The 26,231-nt window shown below is 43.8% G+C and overlaps 3 protein-coding genes across 3 annotated transcripts; 1 reads left to right on the top strand and 2 right to left on the bottom strand.

Moving 5' to 3' along the window:
* Positions 1 to 234: 234 nt before the first annotated feature.
* On the bottom strand, positions 235 to 2,222 carry LOC118706460 (spindlin-2). The gene is made up of 2 exons (XM_036415796.2): positions 1,878 to 2,222; positions 235 to 1,362 (listed from the first exon to the last, which is right to left on the bottom strand). Exon 2 carries the CDS (start codon positions 1,358 to 1,360, stop codon positions 587 to 589), a length of 774 nt encoding a protein of 257 aa, XP_036271689.1. The 5' UTR covers positions 1,361 to 1,362; positions 1,878 to 2,222; the 3' UTR covers positions 235 to 586.
* Positions 2,223 to 13,396: 11,174 nt separating this feature from the next.
* On the bottom strand, positions 13,397 to 15,326 carry LOC118706481 (spindlin-2-like). The gene is made up of 2 exons (XM_036415825.2): positions 14,848 to 15,326; positions 13,397 to 14,338 (listed from the first exon to the last, which is right to left on the bottom strand). The coding sequence occupies exon 2, from the start codon at positions 14,334 to 14,336 to the stop codon at positions 13,563 to 13,565; it is 774 nt and encodes a 257-aa protein (XP_036271718.1). The 5' UTR covers positions 14,337 to 14,338; positions 14,848 to 15,326; the 3' UTR covers positions 13,397 to 13,562.
* A 5,168-nt stretch (positions 15,327 to 20,494) lies between these two features.
* Positions 20,495 to 25,916, top strand: LOC118706480 (E3 ubiquitin-protein ligase PPP1R11-like). The gene is made up of 2 exons (XM_036415824.1): positions 20,495 to 20,547; positions 25,721 to 25,916. The coding sequence occupies exons 1-2, from the start codon at positions 20,495 to 20,497 to the stop codon at positions 25,914 to 25,916; spliced, it is 249 nt and encodes an 82-aa protein (XP_036271717.1).
* Positions 25,917 to 26,231: the final 315 nt, after the last annotated feature.

Genomic DNA, 26,231 nt, shown 5'->3' with positions numbered 1-26,231 from the left:
TTCTCCCCTGGCTCTGGACCTCTCCTGAGATTCTCTGTGCCCTCTCCACTCCAGTTCTTCAGTCTGCTTTCCTCTAAGCCCCAAGATCTCCCTCTCCCTCTGTTATTCTCATCTCCTCCCAGCTGGGGCCTCCCCCTCCTCACACAGCCTCCCCCCAGGAAGCCCCTCCAGTTCTGGCCCCTCCCCACTGCTTCCTCAGCAGCAACCTCCCTCTGCCCTCCCCCACAGCCCAGCTCTGGTCCCTTCTCCTCCCTCCTTCCCAGAGCAGGCCAGCTAAGTCCTATGCCATTTTTAGATGACTGATGATGATGCTAGCTGAACTTTATTCACAGCCCGAATTTACAGCTGCCCCTTCCTTTCATGCGCCATCCACCAAACACCCCCAGTCTCCTCCACATGATAAAGTCCTTCCACACATGGCATGTCCACACACATTTGTATTCTTCAGAACAAACAATAGTTATGCTGGCAAAGATGCTAAATCAATGGGACCCTTAAATTCCAACACACCCAAAAACAACATTATTTTGCATAGCCACAACCTAGACATTCGTCTTCACAAATGTGGCCAACTCTACACTAACAGTTAGAACTTTTTCACCAAATCGTAGACATAGATATGGAAATCATCCTCAAACTTGATGAAGTACACTGAGGGTTTGGCCTCCACTTGGTGAATCACCATGCCGATGCGTTTGGAGCCATCTTCTTTGGTATATTCCACGTGCTTGCCTATCAGGCCATCCACAACCCCGGGATCCCTCTCGGCTGGAGGGGGCTCGCTGGGATCTGGCATGATGCGGAGGTCTCCTTCCTTGTAGTCATCCAGAAGCTGGTACATGTACAGGACGGGATCTTTCTCATAGGTGATGTAGAACCACGCTTTCATGATGGGCGCTTGGGCCAACACCATCCCTCTCCACTCATCCTTGGCCCCGTGCTCGCCCTCAAACAGATGCTCCACCGCTTTGCCAATGATGGAGCTGGCCAGGTTTGCATCCGTGTCTTGAGAGGATGCCACCCTGTCTGAGAGAACCTTAAGAGACAAGACTCTCTCATCCCTGTGCAGTTCCAGTCCATAGACACAGTCAATGCCATCGTATTTGACCAGGTACAGAGCGGGGTTGATGGGCACCTGGTCCAGGACGGTCCCTTTCCACTGGGTGATGGGCTCGTCGCCTTCCTTCCACCCGTGGGAGATCCTGCAGCCCACAAGGCTCCTGCGGGGCTGGGACGAGGGTCTGCCCCTCTGCTTCTTGGGGCAGCTTTTCTTCTTCATGGTGTTTGCGGCCCCAGCGGCCCGTCCCGCGGGGGCCTTGGCTGGCTGCCCTTCGGCTTCCTGCACGCCTGAGGTCTTCATGCCTGCAGCCAGAGCGAGCGGGGAGAGAAGAGGGAGAATGTGGGAGACAGACACTCAGATGCCCCAAGGTGCTGCTCCGCAGGCAGCGAGGTCTCTTTGTACCCCGCGCTGCAACTACATTCCCCCATGAGCGAGCTGTAGCCAGCGCTGCAAGTCCTGGCTGCAGCCTGCAAGCTGCTCTGTCCAGGGCGCCTGCAGGCTGCGCTGCCTGGGAAGGGCAGCGGGCGGTGCGGGCTGGGGTAGGAACTCTGCAGCGGGGGTAGGCTGCTTGAGACTTCCAAGCCCCAGCCTGCACCCCCCTGCCTGCACCGCCGGCCCTGGAGTCCCCTCGAAATCCCCCGCAGAGCGCTCCCCTCCCCAGCTCGGACCCAGGGCGGGCGCTCACTGTCCAGCAGCCCCAGCACCCCAGCCTCAGCGCTAGCCAGCCTCGCCCCTCTCCCCCTGCCCCTCTCCCCCCTCCATCTTCCCCCTCCATCTCCCGCAGGAGCGCACCGCTCTCTTTCCAGCTGGTACCCACCAGCAGCCTTGCCTGCCCGGCGTCCACCTCCGGAGAGCGGGCCTCACGTGCCCAGACCGGACACCTCGCTGCTGCCTTCGCGGGAGCCCGCGTGGAGGGAGAAAGAGCGGGCGGCGCGCCCCCCGAGCTTGCAAGCGCTGCTTGGAGAGGGTAGGTGCGCCCGGAGCGCGTCCAGGGGGGCGGCGGGGCGGGCCAGGAGGATGGCGGCTGCGTCTCCAGTGCGGTGCCTGAGGACCCTCAGCCTCAGGTCGGCGGCAGAGGCCCCTCTGCCTCATTGGGATCCCACCAGCCGCTACCGCTGCAGCAGTCTCCGCCCCCTTTCTGTAGCGCAGCTTCCTGCCAGGAGAGTGGCCTCCCCTTCCTGCCAAACACTGGGTGCCCCCGCCCCCCATTCTTAAACCCACCAGTGCCTTTGGTATTCCTTGTCTCCCCGTCCCGCCCCTTTCCAAATTCAGGAGCTCCTGGACCCCCAACTCTGTCCCTATCTTTTCATTTCAGGGATCTTTGGCTCTTGTGGTCACCTACACCTCCAACCTCTCAGTGTCCACGCCTCTCTGCTTTTTATCTTCCAGGAATTTGTGTTTCCTGTTTTCTTTTTTTATTTCCCTTATGTAATTCTTCTTTATACATACATCTGCCTTTCTTGTCATTTGTAAGGATTTGGGATGGGAAGAGATAAATGTGCCAGTTTTGAGTCTGCCATCTTGAGCCAATCTCTACATAAGGTTTCCTGAGTGGTCATCCTTGGGTTTGACTTTTTCAGGATTATTCCTGCCTTTCTTTTTTTCTCTCTCTTTTTTTAAATTGAAAATTAATTGCTTGCGCAATGTCAACACCGCGTACATTTCAAAAATTGATAGGAAGAAAATAACCAACTGAAATTCCACTTCGCATTCCCCGGAGCTCAACCCAAAACATTATTACTCATAATTATGAATAATTACTCAACATCAAAAATTATTCTTTTTGCCATTTTTTTTTTCTAGACTCTCACAAAACCTGGATATTTTGCATATGCAAGTTCATGCTCTGTTCTTTTCCATATAGAATAAGCACTTTCTCAGGACATTAGATATTTTTAAAAAATTATTTCTCTTACTTGACAAATATTTCTTTAGCACCTGTTACATATCTGACCTATAAAACTCAATTTTATAGTGACCACAATTTAACTTTTCCCTCATTACTGAACCTTTGGAAAATGTGTCCACAATAAATGGTAATGTGATCTACTTATTACAAAGGAGAGCTGAGGAGGAAAAAAAAATAACTTTATAAGAAACAGAAAATTACAGTTTTATAATCCAGTAGAAAAAGACTGGTTATTCTTTAAGCAATGCTAATATTCTTTAAATATTTGGGAAAACAGAAATGAAACCACATGTATATGGGCAAATAATTTTGACAAAGGAGCCAAAACCACACACTAGAGAACAGAAAGCCTCTCAATAAATGATGCTGTGCCGAAATCAGTTTGGCTCAGTGGATAGAGCGTTGGCCTGCGGACTGAAAGTCCCAGGTTTGATTCTGGTCAAGGGCATGTACCTTGGTTGCGGGCACATCCCCAGTAGGGGGTGTGCAATAGGCAGCTGATCGATGATTCTCTCTCATCGATGTTTCTAACTCTCTATCCCTCTCTCTTCCTCTCTGTGAAAAATCAATAAAATATATTAAAAATTTTCTCCACAAAGATATATGCACCCCTATGTTCAATGCAGCATTATTTATGGTTTCTAAGAATAGAGACAACCTTTGATAGATGATTGGATAAAGATATGACACATCTATTCTATGGAATACTACTCAGCCATAAGAAAAGATAAAATACTGCCGTTTGTGATAACATGGACAGATAATATGAGAATATTATGCTAAGTGAAATAAGTTAGTCAGAAAAAGCTAAGAACCATAGATTTCACTCATATGTGGGGTATAAAACTGAAACTCATAGACACAGACAACAATATAGTGGTTACCAGAAGGAAGGAGGTGGAGGGGAGGCAAAAGGGGCCAAATATATGGTGAAGGAGGATGATTTGACTTTGGTGGGCACAGAGTACAATATCGATCATGTATCATATAAATGTACACTTGAAACCTAGGTAGCCCAATTGACCAGTGTTACCCCAATAAATGTAATAAATTTTTAAAAGGAAAAAGGTTGCCCAGCCAGCGTGGCTCAGTGGTTGAGTGTTGACTTATGAACCACCAGGTCACATTAAATTCCTGATCAGGGCAAATGCCTGGGTTGTGGGCTTGATCCCCAATGTGGGGCATGCAGGAAGCAGCCAATCAGTGATTCTCTCTCATTGACATTTATATCTCTCCCTCTTCCTTCCTCTCTGAAATCAATAAAAATATATTTTTAAAAAGCTCTCAACATTAAAAGTAATAATAATAACAATAATAATAATAATAATAATAACAATAATAATAATAAAGAGAACAGTAAATATTTAGAAAAATTTTTACACTAAATTGTCCCCAAATCAATATTTGACTTATTAAAATGTAAAATTCATCAAAATAAAACAGAAGAAAAAAACTAATGAACAAAACAAAATCCTAATAAACAATATGAACATTTCACAGTTACTTATGGTATCTGAATCAGGCGATGGGTCAGATGTTCACAGAACAGCTAAGCTTAAAACAATAAAATAATTCCTAAAAGAAAAAAGAAAATCAATAAAAATTGATTCAACAAAGTATGAAAGAACATTAAAATATTAATGTCATTGAGCATGAGGAATGAATTCCTCATCCAGTGCTACTGCAAATGAAAGTTCATACAATTTTGGGGGTGGAAAGCAATTTTCAGATATATACTAATTCATGTGAGGGCTCATTTCGTTCTGGTTAACTCTTATTCCTGGGATATTATCACCTTTGGAGTTTCAACAGAGCTCTTGACTCCAATTTCTGTAGCCTTAGTTTCAAGGGGAATTCATAAGCTCTTCTGAGCTTCTAAGCCTTTCCAGTGATCCCCTGCTGAATAGGTAAACTTCCGCAGGAGAGAAAACATCCAACACATTTACTGTTTATCTCTTGGACCTGTTCTCCTTCATATCCTGGCTGAGTAATTATTTCCTATCTTCTTGGTTTGCAGATGCCTTTGAGAAGATGTATTTTTAACTGTTTTATCCAGCTTTTATTATTTCTTTAATGAGAAAGCTGTTTTGAATTCCTTAGTCTCCTATCTATACACCTATATCTATAATAATAAAAGTGTAATATGCGAATTGACCGAACAGCATAATGACAGTCCAGACAACATTCAGGATGACTATACTATGACACGCACTGGTGCCAGGCCAGCCAAGGCGGGTGCCATGCTATTGACGTGGGTGCCTTGTCATCACCCCACGATTGCTCCACAGAGGGAGACCCAGACCAACCTCTGTGGGGCCATGGACTGGGGGGGGGGGGGGGCTCTGCGATGGCCCCAAGAGGGAGGAGGCCCATGATGGATTGCCCCACAAAGGGAGGCCCAGTCCATCAGCCAGAGACCCTGTGGTGGGTGAGCGGGCTGGCCAGAGATCACCCCACAGAGGGAGGCCCAGGCCAGCCAAACGATTGCACCCACACCTGTCACCTGCAGAGGGAGGCGACCAGTGGTGGGCAGCACTGCACAGATGGCAAGCAGTGGCAGCATCAGGGGTAGGGCCAGCTGTTGGCAGCCAGGAGAAGGAAAGCCCAATAGGCGCTAATCATCAGCCATGCCTAGGGACCCTACCCAAGGGGTTCCAGATTGTGAGAGGGTGCAGGTCAGGCTAGGGGACACCCCCTCACCCTGTGCATGAATTCTACACACTGAGCCTCTAGTTTTGTTACAAAATATATGTATTCAGCTATTTGTAATAGCTCTAAACTGGAAACCACCTAAATTTTTGTCAACAGTAGAGTGGGTATTTTATAGTATATTCATACAATGGCATATCATATAGAAGCAAGAATGAGAAAATTACAAGTACATGCAACAACATGAGTGACTCTCACAAATATATTTTTTAAAAAGAAGAGAGCAAACAGGCACACATTTTTGTCTTTCCGATTTATTTCAAGTTCAAAAAATAATCTATTGGCTGAACATTTAAAATAGCAGTTATTTTTGCAAGAGCATTTCCCAAATACGGTAGTAATAATTCACATTCTGTCAGCAATTGATGAAAGCACACCTTTTTTTGTAGAGACATTTTTCAGTGGCCTATATGGCAAGAGGGCTTCATAGAGAGCAGCAAAATGTGTTGAATTGTGACATTATTTGGCATTGCAGCCTAGCATCTAATTACACTTCTGGTAATTGCGTCCCCCATTTCCCTTTTGTGAGAAACCTAAGTGTAACCTTGCAGAGCATTGAAATACTATTACAATGATTATTTTAGCACTAGGTACCCAAACTAATCAGAGCCAAATAGGTATGATGATATTTTGCACAAGCTCCTGCATATAAGATAGGTTATCTTTTTCACTGGTCGTGAGTGAACCTGAGAAGATGTGAGAATCAAACTGCTCTGTTCACCTTACCATCATCTGGAGACCGAGGAAGAAAGCAGCATTGAGAAGACATCAAAGTCACACTAAGAAAAAGAGGAAGCGTGTTATACTAATGACATGTTTTGTACCTGTAGGTGGTCAGGGCCATTGACTTCCCAATATATAGCCCCTCTGAAAGGTTTCTCTAAGTTAACCATGGCAATACCGTGCCCCCTGTAAATGATTGGTTTGATATTTGTCATAGGATATGATCTGAACAATGAAACATAAATTTATTGGCTGGGGGACTTCTGACCAAAAAACTAATTATTATTATTATTTTTTTTTACTCTTCAAAGAGACAGGAAATTATGTTTTCTTTTCTTTTTTAGGACAATTCTATGCATGCATATGACTCTTGACACCTCTATAACCAGCCTGTGGGCAAAACCAGCACAAGGAAGATAGCAGAGGAGGGAATAGGAATAGTATGAGCCTTTTGATTATTTCATTTGGCTGCTGATCATATCATCCCTAGAGTCTTACTTTTGATTTCAATTTATGAGATGTGACATTTTGTTACAGTTAAGGCAACTTGAGTTTGGCTTATTTATCTTATAACTGTAAGTTTGTACATTTTCTATTACCTGTAATATAATCTAAAATGGCAAAGTGTTTAGTAAATGTATGTGTATCTGTGCTTAATACATAAGATTACATATATAAAAATAGGAGGTTTTATGTAGGGTTAGAAATAAGTAAATTTGAAAATAGAGATGAAATTAAAAATTGGGAAAATATTAATATCTAATTTAACTATTTGTTGAATGACTTAATGGAATTTACATAAATTCTAATGTATGCAATGTATATATGAAAATTAGCAATTTATTCAATATATACATATCAGATAATCAAATTTCCAAAAATAATCCAGAATCTGTATTTCCAGAAAAGCAAAACATTTGAAATAATTGATTTTTTAAAAAGCTATTTTTAGTGAACTTGACTTTTAATTTTTGCTTTATTAAGAGAAAAGTTTTATCTAGCTGCTAGATATTCATTCATAAATCACTGACATTTTGTCTTTTCACCACTTGACATAATAACTAATGGGTTGAATAATTAAATATATATCATTTTCACTTTAATTCTCAAAGCCTAAGTCACACACAAGGGTCTGGGAGACAAACTATAAATGCGATCAATGCCAGCCAATAGGTACACACACACACAGGCCACTTTTCATGTTATGACTTCAGGAATGAGCAATGGCTTGAATGTCCTCCAATCACAGCCATCTATTTGCCATGGTTTTGTAGCACTAATCTTGCATTCATTTTGTTTATCTTCCATGAACTCAGTGTCACTGTTGTTCTTGTGATTATCCATGCAAACCTAAAGAGAGCAATTAAATTCTGAGGAATAAGATTTTATCAGGTATGGTTGAGCTTTGAAGGGCCACAAACCACTGTAATAGCTAAGATTTTTTTTTTTTACCTCCCACACAAGGATCAATTTTCTCCCCCTTGTGGGCAATATCATGCTAGTTGAGAGTACATGATCTAGGGCTTGCAGAGTAAAGCAAGAAGATTGGGTGTTATATCAACTGTAATAGAATCGCTTTGTGGAGTTTTAAGTAGGAGGGTAATATAATTGTATTTATATTTTTAAAAGAGTGCTACTACTATTATGTGGAGAATTGAAAGGGCAACGAGAGCTTAATTCCCAATACCCAATGTAATCACACTTAAGACCTTATTTTATTTTCTAAGTCTTTTAGTTTTTGAGAAAACACCCTTCTCTCTCCACGCTATGAAAGCGTCAGGTCATGTGCTTACTGCTTTTATTTTCAGTTCTCTAGGGATTTTACGCATAATCTTTAAAGCCCAACCATACATTAAAAAGGAAATCTGCCTGACTGGTTTGGCTCAGTGGATAGAGCATCTGCCTGTGGACTGACGGGTCCCAGTTTCGATTCCGGTCAAGGGCATGTACTTTGGTTGTGGGCACATCCTCAGTTGGGGGGGGGGGGGTGCAGGAGGCAGTCGATTGATGTTTCTAGTTATCTATCCCTCTCTCTTCCTCTCTGTAAAAAAAAATCAATAAAATAAAATAAAAAAGTGGTGGGTGAAATGAGTGAAGGGAGTAAAAATGTACAAACTTCCAGTTATAAGATAAATAAGTTATGAGGATATAATGTACACATGGTGACTATAGTTAGTAATACTGCAATACATATTTGAAAGTTTCTAAAAGAGTAGGTCTTTACAGTTCTCATCACAAGGGGGGGGAAATGGACCTATGTATGGTGATGGATTTTAGCTAGACTTATGGAAATTATTTCACAATATATACAAGTCATGTTGTAGAAACATGAAATGAATATAATGTTGTACGTTCATTTATGTACCTTAATAAAAAATATTTTTTAAAGAGATTTCACTTTGTTTTTCTTACCAAGTACTATGTGTAGTAGTTGTCAAGTAGGACTCTCATTCCCTTGCCTTCATTCCTACCAATTATTTAATTGGTTTGAGAGAAGTTAAATAAATATGTGCGATACCTTCTGAGTTGTCTCTTGAATTTATCTCTCTTAAGATGCAATCTAATTTATCCTCAGACAGAGAATAGGACTTGGGGGACACGGACATCTGTCCCTGTCTAGGAGGCCTGCAGTTATCTAGCTCTGCCTGTGACTGTGTGAAGTGTGAGGAAGTCCTTGGGGTTTCATAGCAAAGGATGTCCTCCCAATCCGGCTTTTCTGAATACAAAGGAGATATCTGGAACTCTATTTTTGTGATTATTGTGCCTGTCTCTCAGATGGTTACAAAACTTGCAGAGAAAAGGGGTTTTATTTATTAGTCCTCTGAAACCTCAATTGAACTATATGTTGAGCTGTGGCACAATTTCAATCTGGAAGAGAAGGTATATCCATTTCAAGTATGGCAAGACCTAGTGCCACTTCCGTACGAAAAAAACAACCAACCAACCAACCAACAAACAAACAAACAAAAAACAGGAAAATGGTTACTATCTCTAAGAAAGGGAAGGAAATTTTTGGCATTCCAAAGTTGCCCTTTGCAATTGTCTCCAATAATGACCTTGAGGAAAGTGTTGAGAGACCCTGACCATATTCCTTTAATAGTAATGCATGCACAAACAAAGACTCATTGACTGTGTAATCCCACCACTAATAACTAATCATTCATCTCATACTCACTCCACTTTAACTCAGTTATACTTAGAAAGGACAATATGACTTGACCCTGGGAATGGAAAATGGGTTGTGATCTGGAAAATGCATTTTGAAAAATTCCACATGAGTATAGGCATCTGTCCTTTACCCAGACACAGTGTAAGTTCAGGCCTGTCTGAATTCTGCCTCCTTTGAACACCCAATAATTTTAAGTTCTGTACTAACTGTTTTAATCCATGACAGGTACTGTTTGGGGTACCTGCTCCCTATTGCAATGATAGCACCCTTGAATTCTGACCTGTTTTGAATAGAAAGGTAAGGAACATTCCAAGGGGGTAAACATTACAGCAACAATTTACACAATTGGGTTTTTTGGGGGGGTCCATTTTTCATGCTCTGATAGGTCACTTCATCAACATTCTACACCCAAACAAAAGCAGTAAGAATCCAAATCCTTCAGCTTTTATGTGGGGGAGGTTGTGTGGTTCAAGTATATTATCGATAGAAAATGTACAGTTGTCATTGACACCCGCTATATTTCTCTTCCACCAGATCTCTAGTCTAAGGTCAAATTATGGAGCTATGCTTCAAAATACAGCCAGAATCCAGGCAATTCTTATCACACCCACTGTCACCGGACTGGTTTAAACCACTGTTATCTGTTACCTAGAATACTGGATAATCCCAAATTGATCTCCCCTTTTCCATCCTTTTATCTAACATAGGCTCCTTTCCAGAGTGAACCCGATAAAATATGAGACAAATCACATCATACCTCTGCTAAAAAGAAATAGCTTCTCATCACACTCAGGGTAAGAGCCAAATTCATTCTAGCACTTCCAAGGCTCTAAGCTATCTGCTTCTCCCAGATCCTCAGCACTTGTTTGCACTTTTGGTTCTGTTTAGTTGGCATTTATCTGAACTCACTTCTTAATATTCACTACTTCAGTCGCTCCAGCTCCAGCCATGCTGTATCCTCAGTGTCTCTAGAACATGGCAGGCCACATGTGTTCTGGGAGTTCAGCACTTGCTATCCCTGTACCTGGAATTCTCCTTCCTCAGATGTGCACAGGGCCAGTCCTCTCACTGCCTTTAGGTCTTTACTCAAAAGCCACGTTCTCAGGGACGCTCTCCCTGGCTTTCCCATCCAATCAATGTCAGACCCCTGTCTGGAATTTTCATTACCCATTCCTCCTTATTTTCCTCAACATTTAACACTTTGAAAATACTACCTATTTATTTATTGTATCTTGGCTAATATCTGGCACATTAAAATGAAAGTTCCAAGACGGTAGGATTCTTTTGATCATTACCACATCGTCTGTGCCTAGAAGACTGACTAGCAGCACAGAGCTACCTGTAGTTACTATAGGTGCGATGAAGCTAAAACAGACAAAAAATGGGGTCAAAGTAAGCCAAAAAGGGAGCTAGTCAGTTTTCCCTGGGTTTTGCCTCAAAGCTACACACACTAATGACTTCAAAGCACAACTGGGCATTTTATTCATTAGAGTAAAGCAGGCCAGCTGGGAGTTTGGCTGACTTGAGAGCATCTGAGTCTATAATGGGCTTCCTCAGACTCAGCCGCTGTATCCTTGTTGAAATATGGACCATAACCCTCAGTTTCCTTTTGTTTTTTTACAGGTGGACCAGAAATAAGAAATTTCCCAAATGTCCAAGTAGTTATAAAAGCATAGAAAACTATGTTAATTAGAAAACAAAAAACAGTAAGGTCAAGTAAAACATGACAGCTGGCTGAAATTAGCTCATGAGTATCCCTAAGGTGTTTGTCGGACTAAAATTGTGTGATATATGAAAGAAAATTAACCCCTGCTATGATGAGGTGGGGTTGTTTGTATCAATTTTGAAACAAACAACTTCAGGTAATGTAGGGTGGAGAAGGAAGATAAGTTACAAATTGTTTAACTCTTGGAAGCTTCCTCCCCCATCCTCCCACTGCTACACATGGAGTTAGTTGAAGCTGGGGAGTAGGGAGTGACCAGAACTCTATCATTAAGGCAGGGGTATATTTTGGTGAACTGTGGGATGAGTAAACCAGAGAGAGGGCTTTGAGGGGACCTTCCGTGGCAGCAAAGGGGAAAGGGCAGGAGGAGAGGAAGAGAGGGGCCCATGTGTCAAAACACCCTATGTCTGAGGGACTTTACTGGGGTTACTGCAGCCTCACACACACAACCACTACACCTCCATGTGGCAATACGGAGCCAAAGGAGTCAGTTACACCAAGCCACACATCCCAGCCTGAATTCCCCAGGCCCTCTATCTCACCTGGAAACACAGCTGCACACACTCCCATCACTGCTCCCCATGTGCCTGGACTTCCTTAAGAGCAGCAGACCTGTTGGGATACAGCCAACAGATGGGGCTTCTGGGGACAGCAGACCTGTTTGGTGCAGCACTGGCTGGCAACAACTGTGAGAGGCATGGACTGAAGCCAACTGTGAGAAGTATGGACTGTCATGTATGACAGTAGGCGCAATCCTCTGATGTCCCTCCTCTGAAGGGAAGCAAGGTTCAATCCCGCCAGAGAAAGAACAATGAGGGGACTAATGCTGCTGGGTTCTGCAAGGTTCCATTTTTGTGCATAAAATACTTTCCAGATGCGACATGGCACAGCTCTTAAGATCTGAGAGCCCCACCGACCCATTCCCACAGGAATTGTTTAGGCTAGGGGTGTCGAACTCAATCAGAGAAGGGGCCAAAATCTAAAATCCAGCCTAAATCGCGGGCCGAATGGTTTACTGAACAGTCATAAACTGTCATTGTGATGGAAACGCAGCGGAGTGCAGTGATGACAGCGCGGTGCGGGCCACATTGCAAGGCCTGGCGGGACGAATTTGGCCCGCGGGCCTTGTGTTTGACACATGTGGTTTAGGCAGTGTAGGGTAAAAGAACCAAGACCTTCAGGTACAAGATCTGTTGCACTTGGGTCCTCTGAGCAATGAGGCTGAATGCACAATGTGAGTGTGTTTAGGCCCAGGGTCCGGGGTCCTGCTTTGCAGACAAGACTCTCCCATCTCTGTGAAGTTCCAGTCCATGAAGTCCCTGAAATGAATCTTTAAGTGTAAACCTGGCTCCTGCTTAACTCTTGAGTCCTCCCTGTCAAAATACCTTCTAGGGAACCCGCAGGCCACCTACCTGGCTTCTCTCCTTTGCCACATCCTCTAGGCCCAGAGCCAGGGACAGAAATGTGGACCTGTCAGAAGTGCAAGTTTTTCCTGGGCCTCTCCTCTCCCCTCTCCCCTCAGCCCACTCCCCACACCTCTTTGTCTGTAGGATCTCTCCCTGGGGCAGGCTTTCTTCTTAGGATTCCTCCTTCTTCAGTGTCCCTGGCCCTTTGGTCCTCACAGGCCTAGTCCCACCTTAGAGTATCCTGTAGCCACTCCCCTAATCTCTGCCAGCTTTGTCTTTCTCCCCTGGCTCTGGACCTCTCCTGAGATTCTCTGTGCCCTCTCCACTCCAGTTCTTCAGTCTGCTTTCCTCTAAGCCCCAAGATCTCCCTCTCCCTCTGTTATTCTCATCTCCTCCCAGCTGAGGCCTCCCCCTCCTCACACAGCCTCCCCCCAGGAAGCCCCTCCAGTTCTGGCCCCTCCCCACTGCTTCCTCAGCAGCAACCTCCCTCTGCCCTCCCCCACAGCCCAGCTCTGGTCCCTTCTCCTCCCTCCTTCCCAGAGCAGGCCAGCTAAGTCCTATGCCATTTTTAGATGACTGATGATGATGCTAGCTGAACTTTATTCACAGCCCGAATTTACAGCTGCCCCTTCCTTTCATGCCCCATCCACCAAACACCCCCAGTCTCCTCCACATGATAAAGTCCTTCCACACATGGCATGTCCACACACATTTGTATTCTTCAGAACAAACAACAGTTATGCTGGCAAAGATGCTAAATCAATGGGACCCTTAAATTCCAACACACCCAAAAACAACATTATTTTGCATAGCCACAACCTAGACATTCGTCTTCACAAATGTGGCCAACTCTACACTAACAGTTAGAACTTTTTCACCAAATCGTAGACATAGATATGGAAATCATCCTCAAACTTGATGAAGTACACTGAGGGTTTGGCCTCCACTTGGTGAATCACCATGCCGATGCGTTTGGAGCCATCTTCTTTGGTATATTCCACGTGCTTGCCTATCAGGCCATCCACAACCCCGGGATCCCTCTCGGCTGGAGGGGGCTCGCTGGGATCTGGCATGATGCGGAGGTCTCCTTCCTTGTAGTCATCCAGAAGCTGGTACATGTACAGGACGGGATCTTTCTCATAGGTGATGTAGAACCACGCTTTCATGATGGGCGCTTGGGCCAACACCATCCCTCTCCACTCATCCTTGGCCCCGTGCTCGCCCTCAAACAGATGCTCCACCGCTTTGCCAATGATGGAGCTGGCCAGGTTTGCATCCGTGTCTTGAGAGGATGCCACCCTGTCTGAGAGAACCTTAAGAGACAAGACTCTCTCATCCCTGTGCAGTTCCAGTCCATAGACACAGTCAATGCCATCGTATTTGACCAGGTACAGAGCGGGGTTGATGGGCACCTGGTCTAGGACGGTCCCTTTCCACTGGGTGATGGGCTCGTCGCCTTCCTTCCACCCGTGGGAGATCCTGCAGCCCACAAGGCTCCTGCGGGGCTGGGACGAGGGTCTGCCCCTCTGCTTCTTTGGGCAGCCTTTCTTCTTCATGGTGTTTGCGGCCCCAGCGGCCCGTCCCGCGGGGGCCTTGGCTGGCTGCCCTTCGGCTTCCTGCACGCCTGAGGTCTTCATGCCTGCAGCCAGCGCGAGCGGGGAGAGAAGAGGGAGAATGTGGGAGACAGACACTCAGATGCCCCAAGGTGCTGCTCCGAAGGCAGCGAGGTCTCTTTGTACCCCGCGCTGCAACTACATTCCCCCATGAGCGAGCTGTAGCCAGCGCTGCAAGTCCTGGCTGCAGCCTGCAAGCTGCTCTGTCCAGGGCGCCTGCAGGCTGCGCTGCCTGGGAAGGGCAGCGGGTGGTGCGGGCTGGGGTAGGAACTCCGCAGCGGGGGTAGGCTGCTTTAGACTTCCAAGCCCCAGCCTGCACCCCCCTGCCTGCACCGCTGGCCCTGGCGTCCCCTCGAAATCCCCCGCAGAGCGCCTCCCCTCGCCAGCTCGGACCCAGGGCGGGCGCTCACTGTCCTGCAGCCCCAGCACCCCAGCCTCAGCGCTAGCCAGCCTCGCCCCCTGCCCCTCTCCCCCCTCCATCTTCCCCCTCCATCTCCCGCAGGAGCGCACCGCTCTCTTTCCAGCTGGTACCCACCAGCAGCCTTGCCTGCCCGGCGTCCACCTCCGGAGAGCGGGCCTCACGTGCCCAGACCGGACACCTCGCTGCTGCCTTCGCGGGAGCCCGCGTGGAGGGAGAAAGAGCGGGCGGCGCGCCCCCCGAGCTTGCAAGCGCTGCTTGGAGAGGGTAGGTGCGCCCGGAGCGCGTCCAGGGGGGCGGCGGGGCGGGCCGGGAGGATGGCGGCTGCGTCTCCAGTGCGGTGCCTGAGGACCCTCAGCCTCAGGTCGGCGGCAGAGGCCCCTCTGCCTCATTGGGATCCCACCAGCCGCTACCGCTGCAGCAGTCTCCGCCCCCTTCTCGCATGAGAATATCCTTAGTTTGAGGTCAGTAAAGGGGCGCCCTGTCCTGCTATTCACTGCACAGACAGCCTTTCCAGCCTAGGAAAAGAGCCCAGACTTCTCCCCACTTCCAGAATCAGTACCTGTGTGACCTGTTGGTGCTCCTTTCTTCTTTCCCTCCCCACCTCCACCCTCCCTAGCTCTCTAGCTCCGCCCCTCAATTCCCAGCTAGAGTGGTTTTCCATTCTTAACACATTCCTCACATTTTTGCATGCACACATATTCACACAGAAATGCCTTACCTTACTGGAAACTTATATGGCTACAGAAGTCCTGTATATGCATGCACAAATATATGTAGGTGCATACATATGTACATTTCCTCTAGATATTTACAGATGTGCATATTAGCAAACGCATAATCCCAATTAAATATCTCTACCCAATCACAGCACACAGACATAATTCTTTGTATACACATACTCAGAAATCCCCATAGTAAGAGTTTCCTGAAAGCAAGGATAGATTTCTTTTAGATTGGAAGACCTAATTTTGGAAAAACAAGGCTTAAGCTTTGAGAGTTATTCTTGAATGTAATTGCAACGTATAACAAACCATATCTAGTTTTGCAAAAAGTGGCATCCATTTTTAATCTTTTTAATATCCTTTTTTGTTATTTAGAATTTTTTTGTCCATAAGGAACCATAATCCTGTAAAACAAGCATGTCAAACTCAAAGGCTAACACGGGCCAAATAACCAAGGTTGAAGTTTATGTGGGCCACAAAAAAACGAAAGCTTCCATTTTCATAGAAACATAGGTTTATTTCGATAGAGACATGCTGAATACAAAGAGCTGAAATACATGAGTCATCATTTACATAAAATAATAGAACAGTTTAATAAAATTAATATTTTTTTCTTGAACATTAACTTACCGACACTGAATAACTGCACAAATTAATAAACGTAATGCAAATAAACCTATTTTTATTGTTCTCGGAAAGCGAAATATTTCCTGTTGCACACACCAAACAAGTCAGTCCAAGACTAATGAGGTGGCAAAGGGCTGTTAAAATATTCGCTGCTGGTATTAGTGGAGAGAAATGGTGCGCCTGCGCCTAAGGTGCGTAAGGGAAATGAATGCACCACGATTATAGTCATCAGTCTTTAGCGAACATTGTAGTTTGTTATTAATAATTATGTATAACAGGATATTGTAAAAATTAAGTTATGAAATTTTTATTAAAACGTTTCTTACATATCGTTATATTGGCTGGGCCCCACAAATATTCGTTGTGGGTCTCATGCAGCCCCCAGGCCGCGAGTTTGACATGCTTGCTGTAAAATATCAATATTATTATGGTGCTATCAATATATCAGGAAAGACCAAGTCAAAGCACAAGAAAACAACAGGCTTGGAAACTGCTACAAATTAAAAGATGCTAAAGAATCACGACAACTAAACGCAACAAGAGATCCTTGATTCCATCCTGAATCAAACGGGGCTGGGGGTAGGGTGGAAATCAGTATAGATAGCGTTATTGGGAAGATTGGTGAGTTTTGAATAGTTCTAACATATGTACCTTCCTTCCTGGTAATTAAAGTGATGCAGGAAGAATTTCATAACAAGCCCATTTGATAATAGTCCCAAAGTCCTTTAAGAAGGACTTTGATGTTTCTTTAGAAAGCATTTTTTGCAGTTTCACTACATCTAAAAACCTTGCTTTTATTGCTTCCTTGAACTGATTTGGTTACCCATTCAATGTTAAATAATATGATATTTAGTTTCCATGTGTTTGAATGTTTTTGGAGGTTTGTTTTGTGGTTTTTGGGTTTGTTTTGTTTGTTTGTTTGTTTGTTTGTTTTTTGAGGCATGGCCCTTTAAATATTGACCACCGAGGGACTATCTCGACCAACAGTTTTCACTCACCCTACACTGTGACTTTTCCAAACTGCAAAGTTTTTAAGGTTAGACATATTTATCATATGCTCTCTTATCTTTTGTCTTGGCCTTAGGCATCATTTTCTCAACCACATCCCCACATCCTGCCATTTATGGCTTTTGAGATCCCATTGTCCACAAGTTTCAGTCTTCCTGTCTTCCTTTGAAACAGTTGTTATACCTCAGAAATCGTTATAATGCACAACACTGTCATCATTTTCTACATGTTAACTGAACCATATATCTATTAATAAAGTCCAGGTGAGTTCAATAAGCTGAGCATGTATAATGGCATTACATGTTGCTGTGTAGCAAAGTCAGTCTGGGAGAACACAAGAACTATACCACATCTATGGTTTTTGGTCATTGGGCTGGCACTCTACTTCTGAAGCAAAAGTTTTTACGGGACAGTTACAGTGATCATTAAGAAAGGAGAAAGAGCCAAAACTGGTTTGGCTCAGTGGATAGAGTGTTGGTCTGCAGGCTGAAAGGTCCCGGGTTCGATTCCAGTCAAGGGCATGTACCTTGGTTGCGGGCACATCCCCAATAGGGGGTGAGCAGGAGGCAGCTGGTCGATGTTTCTCTCTCATCGATGTTTCTAGCTCTCTGTCCCTCTACTTTCCTCTCTGTAAAAAATCAATAAAATATATTTAAAAAAAAAAAAAAGAAAGAAAGAAAGGAGAAAGATTGTTGGATGTCCAGAACTCTCTTTCATTGCCTTGTCATATTGAGTTAATCAATTTCCTTGTTTTGCTGTACTGCGTAATAAGGGAAACTCCTCATGATGACTGACACCTGGGGGAGCTGTCATCCTAGCTGACTTGAGCTAAAATTACTGGTCTGAATGTGATAATTGTGCACCCTGCCCAGTAGTCCCATTGGAAGAATGTATAGCCAGTCTATGTGTGCTTGTGGACTTTTTAGCCTTATGTTTAGTTCCTAACAAGGCTATCTCTTACCATGAAGCTGTAATAGAAAAGAATATCCAAGACAGCATCAATGTCCTTTATATTTACTATACATGTAGCAAACACTACATAGATGTCTACTACCCCAGCATTTTGTAGTAGACATTGACTCAATGTCTATTAATCACAGAGCCATATGTAGGTGGGGGGGGGGGGTACCAGTCTGCATTCCCACCAACAGTGTACTAGGGTTCCCTTTTCTCCACATCCTCGCCAGCACTTGTTGATTGTTGTTTTGTTGATGGTAGCCATTCCGACAGGTGGTGAAGTGATATCTCATTGTGGTTCTAATTTGCATCTCTCCGGTGATTAGTGACTTTGAGGATTTTTTATATGTCTATTGACTATCTGTATGTCCTCTTTGGAGAAGTGTCTATTCAGGTCCTTTGCCCATTTTCTAATTGAATTGTTTGTCTTCCTGGTGTTGAGTTGTATAAATTCTTTATATACAGTATTTTAAAAGTTAACCCCTTATCTTATGTATCATTGGCAAATATGGTGAGATCCCTTTTCATTTTGTTGATAGTTTCTTTTGTTTAGCAGAAGCTTTTTAGTTTGATGTAGTCTCATTTGTTTATTTTTCCCTTTATTTCCCTTGCCCTGGGAAATTTATCGTTAACATTTTGCTATGAAAGATGTCTGAGATTTTACTGACTATAATTTTTATGATTTTGGGAATTACAATTAAGTCTTTGTATGTTTCCAGGAAGTTGTCCACTTCACCCAGGTTGTCCAATTTGTTGGCGTATAGTTGTTCATAGTATTTTCTTACAACCCTTTGTACTTCTGTGCAGCCAGTTGTTACCACTCCTCTTTCTTTTCTGATTTTATTGATTTGGATCGTCTCTTTTTTTCTTGTTTCATCTGATTAAAGGTTCATAAATCTTGTTTATCTTTTCAAAGAACCAGCTGTTGGTTTCATTAGTCTTTTGTATTGTGGGTTTTTTTTTGTTTTTTGTTTTAGTCTCTATGTCATTGATTTCCCCTATGATCTTTATTATTTCCTTCCTTCTATTTACTCTGGGTTTTGTTTATTGTTCTTTTTCCGGTTCTTTGAGGTGTATGGTTAGATTATTTATATGAGATGCTTCTTGCTTCTTGAAGTAGGCTTGTAATGCTATGAACTTCCCTCTCAGGACTGCTTTTGCTCTTTACCATACATTTTCAATTGTTTGTGTTCTTTTTATTTGTTTTCGGGTAATTTTTTATTGCTTCCTTGATCTTATTTGGTTACCCATTCATTGTTAAATAATATGATATTTAGTTTCCATGTGTTTGAATGTTTTTGGAGGCTTGTTTTGTGGTTTTTTGTTTTTTTTTTGTTTTTTTTTAGTTTATTTCTAGTTTCATGCCATTGTGATTCAAGATGCTTGATATAATGTAAATCTTCTTGAATTTGTTGACATATTTTGTGTCATAACATGTGGTCTATCTTTAGGAATATTTCATGTGCACTTGAGAAGAATGTATATTGTGCAGCTTTTGTATGAAATGTTCTGTACATTTTTATTAAGTCCATTTGATCTAATGTATCACTTAAGGTCACTGTTGCCTTGTTGATTTTTTTGTTTGGAATATCTTACAAGTGATAATAGTGGATTATTAAAGACACCTACTATGACTATATTGCTGTTAATCTCTCCCTTCAACTCCACCAAGAGTTTTCTTTATATATTTAGATGCTCCTATATTTGGTGTATATATGTTTATAAGGGTTATTTCCTCTTATTGGACTGATTCATTTAATATTATGCAGTGACTTTCTTTGTCTCTTGTTATGGCCTTTATTTTGAAGTCTATTTTTTTTTCGGATGCAAGTATTGCCACCGCAGCCTTTTACTCATTTGCATGGAATATTTTTTCCATCCTTTCAATTTACGCTTATGTGAATTTTTTGTCATGAGGTGGGTAACTTGTAGGCAGCTATATATATGGGTTATGTTTTCTTATCCATTCAGCTACCCTATGTCTTTTGGAGCATTTCATCCATTTCCATGGAAGGTTATTGTTAAAAGGTACTTATTTATTACCATTTTTATACCCATTTCTATCTTTCTCTTTCTCCTTCCCTTCCTCCTCCTTTTTTGTCTTCTTGGGTTGGATTCCAGGATCTGTATTTTAAGCAAGTTTCTTAAGGGATTCTAATGTACATCAAAATTTGATAACAACAAATCTAGTAGGCACATCCAAAGTGGAAAGGAAATTCTCTAGCCAGCCACACACTGATAAGAATTTCGAACTCCTAGCTCCAATATTAGTTAATTAGATATCTGGATTCCTCAATAGACAAGGAGCTGTGGGGAGCAGTATTTTTCAAGTCCACTTACTACTCAGTCAGGTCTCCTAGGAGATGGAAACACACCCTCCTTTGTGACTCCCTGGTGTCATGGAGACAGGCATAATAAAAGGCAACAGCAAGGCAGGTCTCCTAAGGATGGAGGACTCAAATAAGACCAGAAAGACCACATGGAGTCTGCCATCACAGGGGTATGTGTGTAAAAGAGGCCATCTATAGGTATAACTGTCTTCTGGGCTATTGGTTTGTTCTCTGTTAAACTCCCTTGTTCAGGCTTCTTCCCTGACCATGTGGGATTTAATTCTGCTTACCTTCTCACTCATGACCACCATAATATCAAAGGTTTTCTATACTTTTACTAGTGGCACAGTGCACAAAATTTGTGCACATTAAACGGGAATTAATTATAGGAAATATTTTAATATTGCTATTTGCCCTTTCTCTGTAATAGAAGTGTCCAGTTGGCCCCACTCTCATTAGGCGATACCAAGACCCAGCTGGCCCCACTCCTATCAAACCCCACTCAGCCTCAAGGGGTGTGGCCTCAGGAGAGGCATGGCCTCAGGTCCCCCTGCCTTGGCACTGGGGTAGGGAATGCAGCCTCAGGGGGTGTGGCCTTAGGTCCCCGGGCCCCAGCACCAGGGTAGGGGGCATGGCTTTGGGGGGGGGCATGGCCTCTGGTCCCATGATCCCAGTGTCAAAATGGGTAGGATGGTCTCAGGTCCCCTGGCCTCAGCCCAGCGCCACACAGCCTCAAGTCCCTACTGATCAGTCCTTAAGGCATCACAGTGTTACAGCATTACAGCTTCGTGGCATGACAACCATTTGTATCTTAGCCTTTTATTTTGATGACTAGAGGCCCAGTGCACAAAATCTGTGCACCAGGGGGAGTGTCCCTAACCTCAGCCTGCTGCCCTCTCATAATCCAGGACTGCTTGCTCCTAACCACTCGCCTGCCTGCCTGCCTGCCTGCCTGCCTGGCTGATTGCCCCTAACCATTTCTGCCTGCCAGCCTGATCACCCTCTAACCACTCCCCTGCCAGCCTGATCAACACCTAACTGCTCCCCTGCCAGCCTGATTGCTCCTAACTGCCCACCCCTGCAGGCCTGGTTGTCCCCAACTGCCCTCTTCTGCTGGCCTGATCACCTCCAACTGCCCTCCCTTGCAAGCCTGGTCCCTCCCAACTGCCTTCACCTGCTGGCCTGATGGCCCACAACTACCCTCCCCTGTGGCCATCTTGTGGCAGCCATCTTGTGTCCACATGGGGGTGGCCATCTTTGACCACATGGGGGCAGCAATCTTATGTGTTGAAGTGATGGTCAATTTGCATATTGCTCTTTTATTAGATAGGATTTATTACATAGGACTAGTGGCCTCGTTCACAAAATTCATGCACGTGGGGAGTTCCCTCAGCCCAGCTTGCACCCTCTCCAATCAGACATCCCTCTCGAAATCAGGGACCACTGGCTCCAAACCACTCACCAGTCTGCTTGCCTGATTGCCATTAACTGCCTCTTCCTACCTTCCTGATTACCCCTAACCCTTTGCCTGCCTGCCCAACCATTCCTAACTGCTTCTGCCTGCCTGCCTGATCACCCCTAACTACCTCCCCTGCTGGCCTGATATCACCCCCAACTGCCTTGAAACTCCTCCTCAGCCCCCACCTTAGGTTCTGCCTTTGCAGTTCAGCCAGATTTGGTTCTGATTGGTTGGTTTCTATGCCAACCAGTGTCAAAAGCTCCACCTTCTAGGCAGACATTGGCTCCTCATAATTCACCCAGATTTGGTTCTGATTGGTCAGTTTCTATGCCAGTCAGAGGTTCTGGGCCTATCTCTGAGCCTGATAAGAGAGGTGGGGCTGATCAGCAGCCCCCATAGAGGCCCTGAGAGAAAGAGAGGCATGCTGATGGCCATCCCAGAGAGAAAGAGAGAGGCAAATGCTGATCAACAGCTGCCAAGGAGGCTATGGATCAGACCCTGCTTCTCTTTCCAGGCCTCTCTCACCATGGCAATCCAGCACTGACTGCAGGACTGACTTCCAGTGTTCAGTTGATCCTTTAGTCATTACGGTCACTGCCTTTTTATATACAGTATATAGATTTTATTTTTTTACATTTATTTTTTATTGTTGACATTATTACAAATGTCTCCTATTTTCCCCTCTTATTCCCCCCACCACCTGACTCCCACTCCACCCCAGGATTTCACCACTATTGTCTGTATCCGTGAGTTGTGCATATATGCATATAAGTTCTTTGGTTCATCTCCTCCTGCCCCCTTTCCTCTGAGGTCTGTCAGTATGTTCCATGCCTTCATGCCTCTGGATCTATTTTGTTCATCAGTTTATTTTGTTCATTAGATTCCACATGTAAGTGATATTTGTCTTTGACTGGCTTATTTCACTTAGCATAATTTTCTCCAGGTCCATACAATGCAAGGGGTAAGAGATACTTCTTTTTTACAACTGCATAGTATTTCATTGTGTAAATGAACCACAGCTTTATTATCCACTCATCTGCTGATGGACACTCGGAGTGTTGCTAGATCTTAGCTATTATAAGTAACACTGCTATGAACATAAGGTTGCATATATTCTTTCTGATTGGTGCTTCAAGATTATTAGGGTATATTCCCAGGAGTTGGATAGCTAGGTTAAACAGCAGTTCCATTTTTAATTTTTTGAGGTGCCATGCTATATCCATTAGTGGCTGCATCAGTCTGCATTCCCACCATCAGTGTACTAGGTTTCCTTTTCTCCACATTATCACCAACATTTGTTGATTTATTGATGATAGCCATTCTGGCAGGTGTGAGGTGATAACTCATTGTCATCTTAATTTGTATCTCTCAGATGCTTAATGACATCGAGCATTTATTTTCACATGTCTACTGGCTATCTGTATGTCTTCTTTGGAGAGTGTTCTTCCAGGTCCTTTGCCCACTTTCTCCTTGAATTGTTTGTTTTCCTTTTGTTAAGGTGTATGAATTCTTTATATTTTTAAAAAATTAATCCCTTTTCTGATGTCTCATTGGCGAATATGTTCTCCCATACTGTGGGTTACCTTTTCATTTTGGTGATGGTTTCTTTTGCTGTGCAGAAGTTTATTAGTTTGATTTAGTCCCATTTGTGTGTGTGTGTGTGTGTGTGTGTGTGTGTGTATTTCTGTTTCCCTTGTCCTAGGAGATGTAGCAGCAAAAATTCTGCTATGTGAGATGTCTGAGATTTTGCTGCCTATGGTTTCTTCCAGGAGTTTAATGGTTTTGTGACTTACATTTAATTTTTTATCTATTTTGAGTTTGTTCTCGTTTATAGTGTAAGTTGGTGGGCTAGTTTCATCCTTTTGCTGTGCCTGTCCAATTTTCCTGACACCATTTGTTGAAGAGCCTTTCCTTACTTCATGGTATGTTCTTGCCTCCTTTGTCAAACATTAATTGACCTCCCCACTTAGCTCTCCAATCTTCAGCATCACCGCTCTTGCTGGGTGTGGCTTATGCCCAGGCTCCCTCCAATCCAATCTCCCCCTCCTCCCGCCCCCATGCAGCCAGCCAGAACCAGCTATACTGGTGCATATTTCTAGTTCAGAACCATTCCACTGGGGTGAAGGGGTTCCTCCTCTTCGTGAGTTGGGAGGACCCCTCCTCTTTCATAGGGCACTCTGTCTGCCCCCATCCTGCTCTTTGCCAAAAGTTATTTCAGAGAGTAATCAGACTCTCTCAGATTCACTGCCCTGTGAACCTCTCAGAACCCTCTGCTGGTCTGGAGTTCTGTATGTGGCCCCTCCTACAGACACTGTTGGGGTGTATTCAAGCACTCACTTTTTTTTTTTTTGCCTGAGATAGTGCAGTGTAAGTCTCTCAGGTGAACCAAATCACTACTGTTCCCCACTTCTCAATACTACGGGCTCCCCTTCTCTTCTCTGTTGCTTTGTTTTGGGGATTCCTGGTGGACGCAAAAGCCCCATGCTTCCACAGGGCAGCAGCTGGGCTCCCTCATCTTTCCTCCTCTTTCCCAGCCGTGCTGTACTGTGCTGTGCTGTGCGAGTTGGCTTGCCCACTCTGTGTCTTCTGTCTCCTCTCCGTTCTCCCTGCTCACATTATTTCAGATCAGCTATATTTCAGCTGGGTTTTCAAGTCAAATGTTCTGTAGTTTACCCACAAGTCTGGTCTGGTACTGGGAGCAAGGGGACCAAACTTCCCTAGACTGCAGCCATCTTTTTCCTTGTTTTTAACAGAGAAAGAGTCGTGACAACTGTCTTCCTTATGTTACCACCAGGGCTAGTACATTAGTTTATACTTTAAGTCTTGCTGTTATTACTACCGACCTCCAAAGTGGACTGCTGATCTTAAAACTAAACTCATTTTTCTGCTTTCACGTTGTTACTATAGTGAAAATTTTCAAAAACACAGACCTAAAAATTATACTCCTTGCTGGTAAAATTCCAATGATTCTATGAGGCCTCCAGCATAAAATGCCAATTCCCTTCATAATCTGTCACCTGAATTATTTTCCATTTTTATCTTTAACACTCATCTGCATGTATAGTAGACTACCGCCACACTCAAGTAGAGTGTGATTTATGTAGGAGGAAGTGTGTGTGTGTGTGTGTGTGTGTGTGTGTGTGTGGTATGTTACTGTTCAAAGAAAACTATAAATGAAGATCCACTGATTGGTTTTCCTAAGAGATTCTTCATAAAGTCACATATTTTATTGTTTTTAAAATTAATTTTTTTCATAAAGTCACCTATTTTAAATGTAACTTGACAGGTTATTGAACCAGACCTACCTAGCTTTTCTCCCCTGCCATTTCTTCATTTTTCCTGGTAAATAAATTTTGTTCTGTGATTCTACAATCTGATTTTGATCACACATGACTCAGAATTGTGGAATCTAAGGCAAAACACACACACACACACACACACACACACACACACACACAAAATAAATAAATAAATAAACCCCCAAACAACCAGACATAGCATTCTAAATTTTTTTTCATAGTCACCTATTTTAAATAACTTGACAGGATATTGAACCAGACTGACCCAACTTTTCCCCCCTGCCATTTCTTCATTTTCCCTGGTAAATAAATTTTGTTCTGTGATTCTACAATCTGATTTTGATCACACACGACTCGAAATTGTAGAATCTAAGGCAAAACATACACACACACACACACACACACACACACACACACACAAAGTAAATAGATAGATAGATAGATAGATAGATAGATAACCCAAAAAAACAACAACAACCAGACATAGCATCCTAAATATTGATTCCGCCTCTGATTTGGATTCAGACCCATATTTTCCCCAGGCTTTTTGGATGTTTCGCCTCCCTTTCTTTGTTCCCCTTGCAGTTCTGCTATGGAAGAGTCAACACCTAAGGTAACAGAGGCAGTTTCAGAGCCCACAGTCACAAAGGAAAATGACGTAAAGGATGGCAAACTCTCAACTACTCAACAGAAGGAGAAGCCAGTCAAGAAGGTGAAATGGTCAAGTGATACTGTAGACAATGAGCACTTTGGCCGTTGCTCATCTAAATGCTGCATTTAAGGAAAGCCTTGAGGCTTTCATGAAATCTCCTCAAAGAGTGAAAAAGAGGATGAGGATACCCGTGATGTCATACTATGTACCTGGAATCATTACAAGGGGTGTTGGAATGCCCTTTCTTTCAGGACTCCTAGCACTTCATCTACAAAACTTTGAGACCAAACTTTCCTTCCCCAACCAAAGGCTAAGCTTCATGTAGGCTCCCTTATCCATCAGACTGGACTGCAGTCTACCCATGTTGATACTCGGCTATTAAAGAGTTTGACTCTTTTTTGATGTGTGCCTTCTCTCTCCTTTGCCTGATGGAGAAGGCATCAG

Source organism: Pipistrellus kuhlii, unplaced genomic scaffold (genome assembly GCF_014108245.1).
Source record: "Pipistrellus kuhlii isolate mPipKuh1 unplaced genomic scaffold, mPipKuh1.p scaffold_m20_p_51, whole genome shotgun sequence".
Lineage (NCBI taxonomy): Eukaryota > Metazoa > Chordata > Mammalia > Chiroptera > Vespertilionidae > Pipistrellus > Pipistrellus kuhlii.
This window is presented reverse-complemented; position numbering and strand designations above follow the sequence as displayed.

Excerpts from the sequence above, each read along its gene's own strand:
- LOC118706460 (XM_036415796.2), bottom strand. The coding sequence starts at position 1,360 with ATGAAGACCTCAGGCGTGCAGGAAGCCGAAGGGCAGCCAGCCAAGGCC.
- LOC118706481 (XM_036415825.2), bottom strand. The coding sequence starts at position 14,336 with ATGAAGACCTCAGGCGTGCAGGAAGCCGAAGGGCAGCCAGCCAAGGCC.
- LOC118706480 (XM_036415824.1), top strand. The coding sequence starts at position 20,495 with ATGGAGGACTCAAATAAGACCAGAAAGACCACATGGAGTCTGCCATCA. Across the intron at positions 20,548-25,720 it reads TGGAGTCTGCCATCACAGGG|TTCTGCTATGGAAGAGTCAA; the intron begins GTATGTGTGTAA and ends TTCCCCTTGCAG.